This window comes from Nestor notabilis, unplaced genomic scaffold, assembly GCF_000696875.1.
Source record: "Nestor notabilis isolate BGI_N333 unplaced genomic scaffold, ASM69687v1 scaffold1411, whole genome shotgun sequence".
NCBI lineage: Eukaryota > Metazoa > Chordata > Aves > Psittaciformes > Psittacidae > Nestor > Nestor notabilis.
Window position 1 is genome coordinate 39,712 of NW_009914928.1, and position 11,961 is coordinate 51,672.

The 11,961-nt window shown below is 41.9% G+C and overlaps 1 protein-coding gene across 1 annotated transcript in view; it reads left to right on the forward strand.

The window, feature by feature from the left end:
- Positions 1–5,548, forward strand: part of SHANK2 (SH3 and multiple ankyrin repeat domains 2) — a gene marked incomplete at its 5' end in the record, with an annotated part of 39,362 nt that extends 33,814 nt beyond the window's left edge. Inside the window, one exon of the mRNA XM_010023875.1 lies at positions 4,790–5,548. Within this exon, the coding sequence (XP_010022177.1) occupies positions 4,790–5,363 (574 nt within the window). The remainder of the gene's footprint in view (positions 1–4,789) is intronic.
- Between the last annotated feature and the right edge of the window lie 6,413 nt (positions 5,549–11,961).

An 11,961-nucleotide genomic window follows, 5' to 3' on the forward strand; every position in this document is an offset into this window, starting at 1 on the left:
GACACTAACCGTTTCTCTGTTCTTCTCACTAAAATAACGCTATTATGAGGAGCTCTGTATCCTGCCAGTCATCACATCAGCCCTTGCTCTTAATCTTCCCCAAAAACAGATAATTATTGACTTACTTTCCTACCGTTCAATTTTCCTTTGACAATCCAAAAATAAAGTAAAAATATGATAAGAGATGAAGGCAAAGTTTTGGGTTGATGTGTTCTCAAGATTCTGTAAGAGGCTTCTTGCAGTACCTCTGTACAGGGACTTGTTTCACTTACTGGTTCTCTTGGTAGTTAAGACTTTTTTCTCTGATACATTGGAAGAAACAGTGAGTCTTTAGGCAAGTTGCAGAACGAAACAGCTCCCATGAGAGCACAATGGTTGTTTGGTTGCAATGAGCCATCTTTCACCAATTTACTTCTGATACTAAGAATAAAGTGGAATCCTGAATTTCTTGCATACAAGCTGTTTTGATGGCTTTAATACTTAGAAGCTGCATCATTGTGACATAGGAATTATATAGTGTGATTGTAATGTGAAGCAACATAATGGGCATTGCAGACAGTGCAGTCTCCCAGCAGCAAATGTTTGTAAATCACTACCATATGCTGATTGTAACAGAGCAAATCTTATTTAAAATAATTATCAGACTTTTCACCTTCTTAAAATGAAATTTGGGGTTAGACAGGTTTAATACGGATTTAATATGTTTTGTGTAACAGATGATCAAATAAGGCATAAGAAATTGCTCTTATTAAAAATCCGGAAAAGCCACAATACAACAAAACCATGTCTGCTTTCCAGCTGGAATGTGCCTGTTCCTTATTGACCAAGAAACCAATCAGCCATAAAATGCAAGACAGCTGATGATTTCAAGGCTGTATCTGCATAACAGATTGCGTTGGAGATGTCATATATCATGATTTAGGATGCACAGGAGTCACACAAATAGATGTGGTTTTTCCTCGGATTACAATTACAGTACAGCAGTCTCTGTTACATGCTGGAGTTCATCTGGCACTGAAAGAAGGGAAAAATAAAGGGGAAAAAATGAATCTTGGAGTTAAGGACTTTGAACTGGAAGCCTGGAAATGCAGCCCATGGGCTTCAGCAGATGTACATGACCTTGATGTGGGCCATGTCTGTGTGTGAAGGCTGCAGAGCTGAGAGCAGAGCTGGCTGAAGCACAGCAGCTGGAGCCTTGCAGGTTGCTGAGTAGCTCTGGAGGCAGCAGTGACCTCAAATTGCTGTGGTTAAAACTCATCCTAAACTCCCGTTGCGGCAATGGGATACGTACTGTCTGTGTGCCCAAGTGCGTGGTAGAGCTAATAACTTTCTTGCAGAAGGTGTGTTACTGTAGGATTAAGTCTGTTAATGTTAACAAAGTGTTCTGAGCTTTCTGCCCAGAGAAGCTGTGGCTGCCCCATCCCTGGCAGTGTTCAAGGCCGGGTTGGACACAGGGGCTTGGAGCAACCTGCTCTAGTGGAAGGTGTCCCTGCCCACGGCAGGGGTTGGAGCTGGGTGAGCTTTAAGGTCCATTCAACCCAAACCAGTCTGTGACTCTATGGTTCTCTGATAAAAGGGTTAATATTTATGATAGCTTCAGTACTGCTGTGGCTGGTATTCAAACCTCATAATGAGCTAAAATAACGCATTTTCTTAGCATTGTTCCAGAGATGTATTTTGACAGTCACCAGCCCTTAACCAATGGCTTGAAAAAAGCAATCTTGCCCTTTTTTTTTTGCCCACAGATCTTTTAATATTGCTTGTTGCTGTGCAAAGCCATTGCTTTGATCCAGGCTGACAGAAAGCAAAGTACAACCTTGCTTGTGTTGCTTTGCTCACCCACTATTACTGCCTGTGGGTCTGAGATTAGGTAACACTGGTCCAAGGAATACGTAAAACAAGAGCACGCAGTTACTTTTGAGTGTTTTGGTTTAGTGGCTTCATATACTTTCTTTAAAGGAACAGTGGCAGTGATTTCCTGAACAAGGATGGGCAGGGAGTCTACGAAAGGAACAATAGAGATAAGCAGCAGCAAAAGTGAGTTACAAAGCAGAAGGTGTACAGTGAGCCTGGAGCTGTCAGTCAAGTAACAGAAATGATCTTTCCTTTCTGCATCGAGCATAATGGAAGATAGATTCCATCATCCATTTGATAGTGCCACAATGGGTGTGAGTACAAAACCATAATTTGTAGTATTTGCAACACAGTAAAGCTAAGTAAAAGGGTAATTGCAGGCAAGGAGATTGGGAAGCATTTCCACATTCATACAAAACTCATCCTGCTTTTCTCACAAGCGCAAGGGCAGCATTATCCCAACCTTTAGCAGAGCAGTTTTTTTCTTGATTTAAAATCATATCATGCCTTACAAAGTGTGTGTGACTCCTAATGCTAAGTAGAAATAACTTGCTCCCCTTCTTTAGTAAAATTCAATAGTTTCTTGCCATAGACTTTTTATTTCTAAGAATGCTCAGCTCCAGTCCTGGAAGACAAGGAGAGCCATTAAGCCCCCAAAAACTCACAGGAAACACTCAAAACCTTGCCAAGTGTTTCCTTTCTTTGTTAAATTGCAAAGACCTAAGTGCTACAAGTATTGTTCCTACTGTGTTTTAAGTCAAGTACCAGTCTCTCAACACTCAAAAAGATCCCCCTGTTTGCATTGAAATATATGGAACAATCTGTGGGAGACTGGTGGGATTGCTCATGTGAATAACATGTACGTGCTCCAAACAGTTATTCTTAGTGCTTTCTTAATAACACAGTATTGGAGCTTGATTTGAATGAGTCTCACTGTGATACGAGCGTGCTTTGAATCTCAGTGCTGTAGTGCTGCAGGATACCTGATGTCTGGGTTTGTTAATTATGTGCCAAAGCCCCAGAGGTGATGTGGGGAGTATGTAGCTCACAGGGCTCACAACAGCCAGCAGCAAACCAAGGAACTGCTGAAGAATGTCTCCCGTTCAGTACTAGCAGGAAGGCTCATACCGGATAAAGGGGCTTTATAGTCCGTTCACCATCTTTTTAATTGAAATTTTAACCACTCTTCTATTGAGGACGTGGGTGACCAAAGCGAAGTCACTTCTGTGGAGTTCACAATTACACTGCACTGGGAGCAGCCCCAGTGAGACAAGTTAATCCTACACCCCACATCCTCCTCCCCAGCAGCCGCAGTACTCCACAGCAAGGAGCAAAGCCATTGCACTTACCTAGGGCAGAGCAGCACGAGAGGGGCTCTCATTTACAAAGTGGACCTAGTGAGGTGACATGCCTCAGAGAGAGCAGACGTGGGCTTTGACCCCTGCTGTGTGGATCGGTTTTGGTGCTTGATTTGGTGGCAGTGAACACACAATCTTTAAGCAGTGACTTAGGAAGAGATGGCAGTTTCTTCCATAACAGCACTTCAAATCCTCTTTCTTTGGCTCCATAAGATCTTTCCTGCACAGTGGTGAATCTGCATTATTAATGAAGCACCTGTATCTGACATCATGCACCCAAGTCATCGTTAGTTCTACCCAGGTATGACAGGTCAGGCCTTGGGGTGAGCTGGCACTGAGATAAAGAGGGCTTCAGTCAGGGTCTGGGTTAGAAATCTAACCAAAGCATCCTCCAGAGCATCTCTGGAGCCCATGGCATTGCTTCAAAGATAAGTAAATCCTTCCATTGGTCTGGAAGTGCCTGAAATTCATTGTCTGAAGGATTTCCTATTTGGCAGGGTATTTTAAAAGAGGAAAAACTCTGGAGCTTAAGGTACCCAGTGCTTCTGTGGAAGATCCTGAAGTGCATGTGCTGATTGGCAGACTTTTCTCATGAGTAGTAAGGGCTCTGGGGTTAAGCATTTTATGTTATGGACAAACCTGAGCCTGGATCTTCTGCTTCTAAATTTGTTCTATAGGCACTAGATAAAAGCACACTCACCTGCTCTTTCCCCAGCCTGTCAGCCTCCCATCAGAGCTGGCCTCTTGGCAAGCTTCACGCCTGCTTAGTTTCTAATCTAAAACTTCCTTTAGGCAAGAGAGAGGTGCCAGTGGCTTAATCACAACCACATCACCTCTGGGCATACACAGGAACAAGAATTTTGTCTCCTTAAGTTCTGCAGTGTATCTGCCAAGGTACCATTTCTGCGTGGAAGGAAATGGACACACAATTCCCTTTATGAACCTTGGAAGGATTGTTTCATTTGTAAAGCACGAAAAGGCCCCCTGAATAGAATAGGAAATAAGAGGAGATTGTGGAATACATTCTGTGAACAAATGGGAATACAAACATATCCTAAAATACAAACATCCAATGAAATTCATGGAGTAGATGCCCAGAGATCCAAAATCCATTGCATCCTATACTACTATTATTAGCTGTGCTATCTAACAGTGTGTAAAACTGGCAGGTTAAAACTGAACTGTAGGATCCCACCCCTCCATACAACGAAGAGAAGACCAACCCCTGATGGCACTTCTGGGGGAGCACTAAGTGCTCATGTTGCTTATTCCACTTGGTATTTCTTATTTAACCATGAATTAATTTGGTGTAGCCTTAAAAGGGAAGACTGTGCTCTGGAAGGTGTTTTTCTGAACTGCTCATAAGGAAAGGTTTTGTTCTTAACTATGGCTTACCATTGATGATTGTTTTATGGGAAAGATTTAATGATACCATCATAATACTTTTAACCTGATACTGCTCATTAAAAAATTGAAATGTTGAAGCATTCCAAACCGTATTTACCACCTGTTGATAGGGACAACCCTTCAGCTGGTGGCTGATGTACCTAACTCTCCATGTCTGTTTACCATTGCAGGAGCACGGAAGTCATGAGTACTGTCTCAGGTACACGAAGTACAACAATCACTTTTACTGTCCGACCTGGAACCAGCCAGCCGATCACACTGCAGAGCAGGTCCCCAGACTATGACAGTAGGACCTCAGGAGCAAGGCATGCTCCAAGCCCTGTGGTTTCACCAACAGAGATCAATAAAGACATCATGCCTGCTCCTCTGACTGCTTCTGCTTCAGCTTCATCTCCTTCTCCAACTTTGTCCGATGTATTTAGCCTACCCAGCCAGCCCCCTTCAGGGGACTTATTTGGCTTGACCACAGGGCGCAGCAGGTCTCCTTCTCCCTCAATATTACAACAGCCAATCTCAAATAAGCCTTTTACAACTAAGCCTGTCCACCTGTGGACTAAACCAGATGTGGCAGATTGGTTGGAAAGTCTAAACTTAGGTGAACATAAAGAAACATTTATGGACAATGAAATAGATGGCACTCATTTACCAAATCTACAAAAGGAAGATCTGATAGACCTTGGAGTGACTAGAGTTGGGCACAGAATGAACATAGAAAGAGCTTTGAAACAGCTGCTGGACAGATAAGAATAGCTATTTTGCCTCACAAACTTCTGTTGATAACTAGAGATGGGCTGGTACTGAAATACCCCAAATGCCTTGTCTGTCTGCGAGTGCCAGCAAAATTGGGGGGGAGGGGGAAAAAGTTCAATTCCTGGTACTCAGGTAATGCAGACTGTGTGCTACATGCCCAAGCAGAAATTAAATGTTTTACGTGAGTGGGGCCAATTTCTTTCAAAGTTGTGGGGAGATACGAGAGAGAGAGAGAGAGAAAATTGTTAACTTCAAAAATCCTATCTCTTGACATTGCCCTTCTGCTGGAACCGTTACCTGCCGCTTTTCTTTCAACTTAGAATTGCAAGCAGTTCGTTTTTGTATTGAAAAGCACTATATTCTCTTCTTGACAGTCTCCGAGCAGGCTTCCTTCCCCAGCCCTTAGTTCATTTTAAGAGGACAGGTTGCTTCATTGCCATTCAAACCCGTTTTTATCGGTAGCGGAGTCACAATATTAAGACGGGTGCAGGAGTTCATATTGCTGTTTTTTCACTAGTTAAGCTTTCTGACTTGTTGGCAGTGAAGCTGGTTGTTCTGCTGGAATTAGTTCAAAGGTAACCTTGCTCTGTTTTACTTGGTATTTCTTTATTTCTGCAGTTACACATAGCACTCTTCCAAGGTGGCAGAACAAGTTCAATACGCGCTCCATTGACTTGACCTGTAAGACGATGCAGACGTTGCGTAAAAACCAAGGAGGAATGCACACTTAGAGGTACAACAAAATGAAGCTAGTTTGAACCTGAGACCCCCAGTTTTCAACCAGCTAAACTACTGCTAAGTTGCAATATGAACTCTGCAAGCCAGTAAAAATTCAGGGTTTGGTACGGACGCGTCTTTTGGACCTCACAGTCAGATACTCAGATACGCCGACCCCTGAGAGATGCTGGTTAATTCAGTGAGTGGTAAGTGCTTAGTTAGTTTGAACATCAGGCCAAGAAAGAAGAAAAAGATAGATGAATGTCCCCATTGAAGTCAGTGGGAAGGTTGCCAGTTTTAAGTAAAGAGAAGGATTTCAGCCTGTGAGCAGAAATGGGAACATTTCAAGTCCTTAGAAAAAAAAAGGTAAGAAGGTGATGCCAGGATGGAGGAGCTGTAGCGAGTATCTCGGCATGTGCGTGTTCCAAGGGCCAGGAGAATTGGGTAGGCATCCAACTTCTCAGTTTTATCACTGTTAACACGTATTGGCTTCTTGGCAAGGAGAGCAGGCTGAGCACCTCGGGGGCTCCAGCCATTTCTTTGCACGGCTGTTGGTGCAGTTGCAGGATTGATGCGCGCACCCTGTGGCCCAGCGTGGACTGGGGTGGTGGGGAAACGGAGCTCGAGGGCTTTCCAGGAGACTTCAGTCAGCAGGGGAGAAACACACAGATTTGGTTAAAAGTCTGACTTTTTATTTCCTTTTTTTTTTTAAAGTTAACAAATCTCTCTCTGCATGTTTGAACTCCCCTTGTAATTTACACCTCTTCATAGCTGTGAGTTTTGTAGGTCTTTACTAACATAATACTCAAGACATTCAAGGTGGGTAAATTGTGTGTGGACAGCTAGACTGCCTACCTACCGTCCTTCCAGGTTCTCTTACACTTTGGAAGGTACCTGAACTTTCTTTCCTTGCTATGGTCCTTGATATGGTCCAGCCTATCTCTAATTTTTTTATTGTGATTATTTTTGCTCACAAACAAGTGTCTAATTAGGTCTGCAACAGCCCTAGTATGAGTACATAAAGTTTAGCATTTTAAATATCTTTCTTTACTGCAAGTTTAAATAGTTGTACAGATAGTTTATAAGCACAATATTTTAAGAAAATAAGTGGCTGGTCTACTGGCAGCCTTTGTGCCACTTCAGTGCTAGGAAGTTAAAAACAAAAAAAACATAAAAAGACAAAAAAAAAACCTAAAAAAAATAAAACTTTTGTGGTTTACTACTATTTCTGTGGAATAATGATAAAGTCTTGACCTTTTTAAAAATCAACCTCATTTGGATGCATCTGAACCAGCAGAGCTATGTTATATTTTCTATCTTTGCTAGAACTTCTACAAAGGAGGATGAATCTTTCTTCAAAAGTGGTTATAGTTACCAACTCATTGGATACTCATAAAATACAACTTACGTAGCCTCCTGCCCCCTTTACGGAACAACAAAGATCTTTTGACTTAAGACCTGTTACTATGTTTGTATTTGAAAGCTCCAAGTAACCTTGTAATAAAACCCAAGTGCTGAGGCATTTTCCTTTGAGGAGTACTGAGTTTTTCCGTAGGCGGTGTAGAAATCGGCAGTCATCCAGATAGGCGATACAGGCAACTCGAGGCCATCAAACCCTTTCTAAGAGGTGTAAAAATGGTGATTGAGCCATCCTTGTCTTCCATTTGGTGATACGACAGAATTCAGTAAATAAACCACTAATGCCATGCTCTCTTCTTTTTTTCGTTTCTTTGGGTACAGTTGATCTTACCTCTGTAACACGTGCCAGAAAACGCATTAGGAAATACGGTAGAAAAAGCAAACGTAGAAGTTGACTTTTAAGCTGCTTTTTAATCACAACCTTCTTGTTGAATTTACGTTGAACACGTGCTGACATACACGGTAAATTACAGGTGACAGTAATCCCTTTCTTACACAGGTGTGTTTCTTGCTCGTGGATCTTTTCAGGTACTGAAAGAGTAGGTACAATATACCATTAGTAGAAAAGAGGTTTAAAGAGCTAATGAAATAGTTTATTTTTTACCTTGTGTCTTACAAAGTAAAGGTGAGGAGACCTGGGCGGACCTACTTTCCCCACTAAAATACCCCTCTGCCAAGAGGAATCGGTCTCTAGCTCTGTGCGAGGATCTTGCTACAGAAAGCAATAGTAACAGATACGACGTTGCCTCCGAGTATTTTCACCAGTCTGGAAATGTTGGGGGGGAGGAGAGAAGACCCATTTCTTTCATGCTACTATGATAGTGAAAACCAAGTTGTTAGAGATCTCTGAAATACGTTCTGATATTCTGGGTTTTAGGATCAACTTTTGTTTATATACTGTAATTTAAATAAATTGCATTTACATGCCTAGTTTCTGTAATATTTGTGTATACAATACCAAAACCTTACAAGATGTAAATTGTGTATAACTGCACAGACTCCTTGCCCTGGGTGTCTGAAAACATTTTAAGTTGAATTCATATATTATAAAATGACTAGATGTGACTGTTGATTTACAGAATTTACATATCACAAAGTTAATTATTTGTGGGACTTAAGTTAATAAAAATAGTGCTTTTTTTCCTCCGTTCTTAACGAGCATTACCCAGTTGATCTGGCGATGATTATGTGTATGAGCCACAAATATTGATGATTTTTTTCCATTACATTTTTTCTTTTCTTTTCTAGATATTACTATGTTTCTCGCTATAGTTTGTGTAACAACTTGTGTTCACGTTCTCTATGTTGCTGTAATTTTTGTGCTTTAATTCCTCTGATTTCGACTGATTAAACAAATCAAGCTCCTGTAACTTGCACTTTTCCCCAATCCTTAATACTCTTGTATGGCAACCAAAATTACTGTAAGAAATAAATATAATATTGCACTAAGGTTGTGGTTCTGATTGCAAACAGAGAACACTGTCTGGATTTTCATTAAAAAAAGACAAAGAAGTTGCCAAACCCCTTGCAATCTGTTGTTGAAAGCGCATAAAATGCTTTAACAAAATGTAGATAAAGGTGAAATAATTGATCTATTTCCTTTTTATTTCTTCTCTTTTTTTGGTTAAAGCATTCTTTATGCCAAACACTAATTCATTTCCTGAATGTCTGATTCATGTTTTGATACTGGAAAAGTAAAACTTTTCAGCAAGAGGGAGAAAACTCCGTATCTATTTGCCTTAAGGTGGATTTCAAGTGATGGATGAGTAGTCTCTTCCCTGAGCACGTGTGTGGGAAGGCGCGCTCTGCCCCACGTGCTGCTGGTGGTCTCAGGACGCTGGGGCTGACTCTGCTCTGCAATTCCATATGGCACTGAAAGGTTTGGGAGGGAGTATTGGGGAGGTTTTGTAGGGCAGAGCAGCTCCATGGAGAAAAGGATCTGGTCAGTGCTCCTTGTGTGTCTTGTGACTGGAAAAATGTACCGGCGGGGTTTGTTTGTACTGTGAATAAACAAGGCTCAAAATGGGAAAACCAAGGGAACCATTCACATCTTTTGGCTTAATCTAAACATTTGTTTTTCTATTTTCAAATGGTGATGCAATGAAGAATATTTTTTATTTTCCTTTTCTAAGATATTGGAATAAATGCCTAGAACTGTTGCCATTTGGTTTCATATGTTCCTTAACTACTATTTTCTTCTCAGATGTTGCTCTAGTTCATCATTTTTGTAGTTACCTGTTACTTCTCTCGTATTTTTCCAACAACAAGTCATCTGGCAGCTTTGTTTCGTTCAAAAAGATAGAAGAAAAACCAGCCTTCTTCATTTCAGGTATTGTGGCAATCCAGTGATAAACCTCTGTGTATCTAACTGAAGTCAGGTATTTGGGGGTGCTGAGGCGCTGGCACAGGGTGCCCAGAGAAGCTGTGGCTGCCCCATCCCTGGCAGTGTTCAAGGCCAGGTTGGACACAGGGGCTTGGAGCAACCTGCTCTAGTGTGAGGTGTCCCTGCCCGTGGCAGGGGGTTGGAACTGTGTGAGTTTTAAGGTCCCTTCCAACCCAAACCAGTCTGTGATTCTATGATTTACGCTGCAGAACTAAGAACACTTCCCAATTGTCAATCTTTGTTGGTCAAAAAAATGAGCTTTGATCATTGCTGTTGTGGTGTGTGTTGTATCCATGTGTTGTGGGGCATTTTGTTCTTGGTTTTCTGTATTTTCCTGCATTTTGTGGTCTGTCTTTCATTCCTTTTGTGCAATACCATGAAACCCTCCAGCAGCTACTCTGGGCTGTGCAGAATAAGTCGGTTATAACAGTACTGCAGGAAATGGGGGTCTAAAAATTGTACGTGCCTTAGTTTTCAACCCAGATCAACTACGTTGTACTTACCATGAAGAGCTTTATCTTCAGGGTCTTACAGTACCTGCCAAAAAGGAGCTGCTTGTGCTGCAAAGTTCATATTGCAGCAGTAGGAAAACTGGTTAGAAAAACAGATGATTTCCATCTCATTCTGAAGCATTTTCAGCATTATGAGACTGGTTTGAAGTTCTCTGTTCAAATCAAGTAAACAAAGGGGAGGGGAATGAAACAAGACTTATTTTTGGTTCACTTTCTTCCACAAATCCTTGCTTGGTGAGTTGACGTGTTGCGTGTCACAGACAAGGTAACTACAATAAATGAACCAAGTGGACTTGATGCTTTGAAGTCTGAAACAAACCGGCTCTGTAACGCTGACATCTAGTGGAACTCGATGGATGGTCTCAGAGCAATAGATGGTCTTTGAAGATATGTATTGATTTGAAACTATTGTTGTTCCTACAAAGTGGCATTTTAGCCAATCTTTTATTATTGAGACTTGGCCTGAATATTTAAGCAAGTCAGAAAACAAAGGCTGACTGCATAGTTACACACGTTATACACTTGATGAAGGATCTTGAAACAACTGTAATGGGTTTTCTAGTTGTATGTGGTTGGTTTCTCAGTTTATGTCTGCAGTGTTCACGTCTCCGTACGCACCTTCATCTGCTTCAAGCACGTGTTGTCATGAGAATATGGGTTTGGTCTCCAGTGCTGTAAATCTTGGGCTGTTTTAAGCAGTGTCAGACATTGCAACCTGGTGACCAGCAGATGCTGCAGAGCCAAACTGCACGAGAGGGTGGGTGCTTGGGTCAGGATTCAGTTGGGAATAGCTGGTGGGTGATTTCCCAGACGTACTTGCAGAACTGAAGTTTGGTTTCTCAAGTAAAAGTTAAGTTTTCCCTCAGGACTAATGGCAGAAGGAACACGTGCACGTGTGGGAGTTCCTGTGTGCTTTTGATGTAAAGGTGCTTGAGCAGCACGTTGGGAATTCATGTACAAGTAGGACACCGTGTTGCATGTGTTTACCAGTGTGCTGGATTCTGTGTTGCAGTGTACCTGTTTGCTTGGAATATCTGATGAAAATACAATATACAGAAACATGTAATTCATGTTTTGATGGGTTATTTTCCACTGAGACCTTTACATTATCCAGTTGTCTCTAATCTCCCAGCTTCCTTAGATACTTCAAAGCAGTTTAAAGCAATTTCTTATAACTTCTGATAAAATAACCTTGTACTAGCTGAAACTGAGCTTTGGGGGAGAGCAGATCACCTCCCTGCTGCACAGCCTTCTGAAACCTTTCAGTCCTTCAGGATATTCTTCTTCAGCACAAATCCTGAGGGAAACGTCCATATAAAGAATTCACAGCCCCCTATCCGGGCACCCATTGTCCATAAGGAATTCCGAGTGCTGCCACGCGTGGTACTCCCAGGCCCCCTACAAAGTACTTAGCAAGGAACTGCTGTGCTCCCTTGTCATTTCATTCTGACCTTGGTGTAGCTGGGGGGTCCCATTCGATGCTGGTATCAGAGCTTTACAATGATGTGCAGCAGGGGTGAAGTCCTGGGAGCACTCCAAGGCTCTCATTAGAGGAGACAGA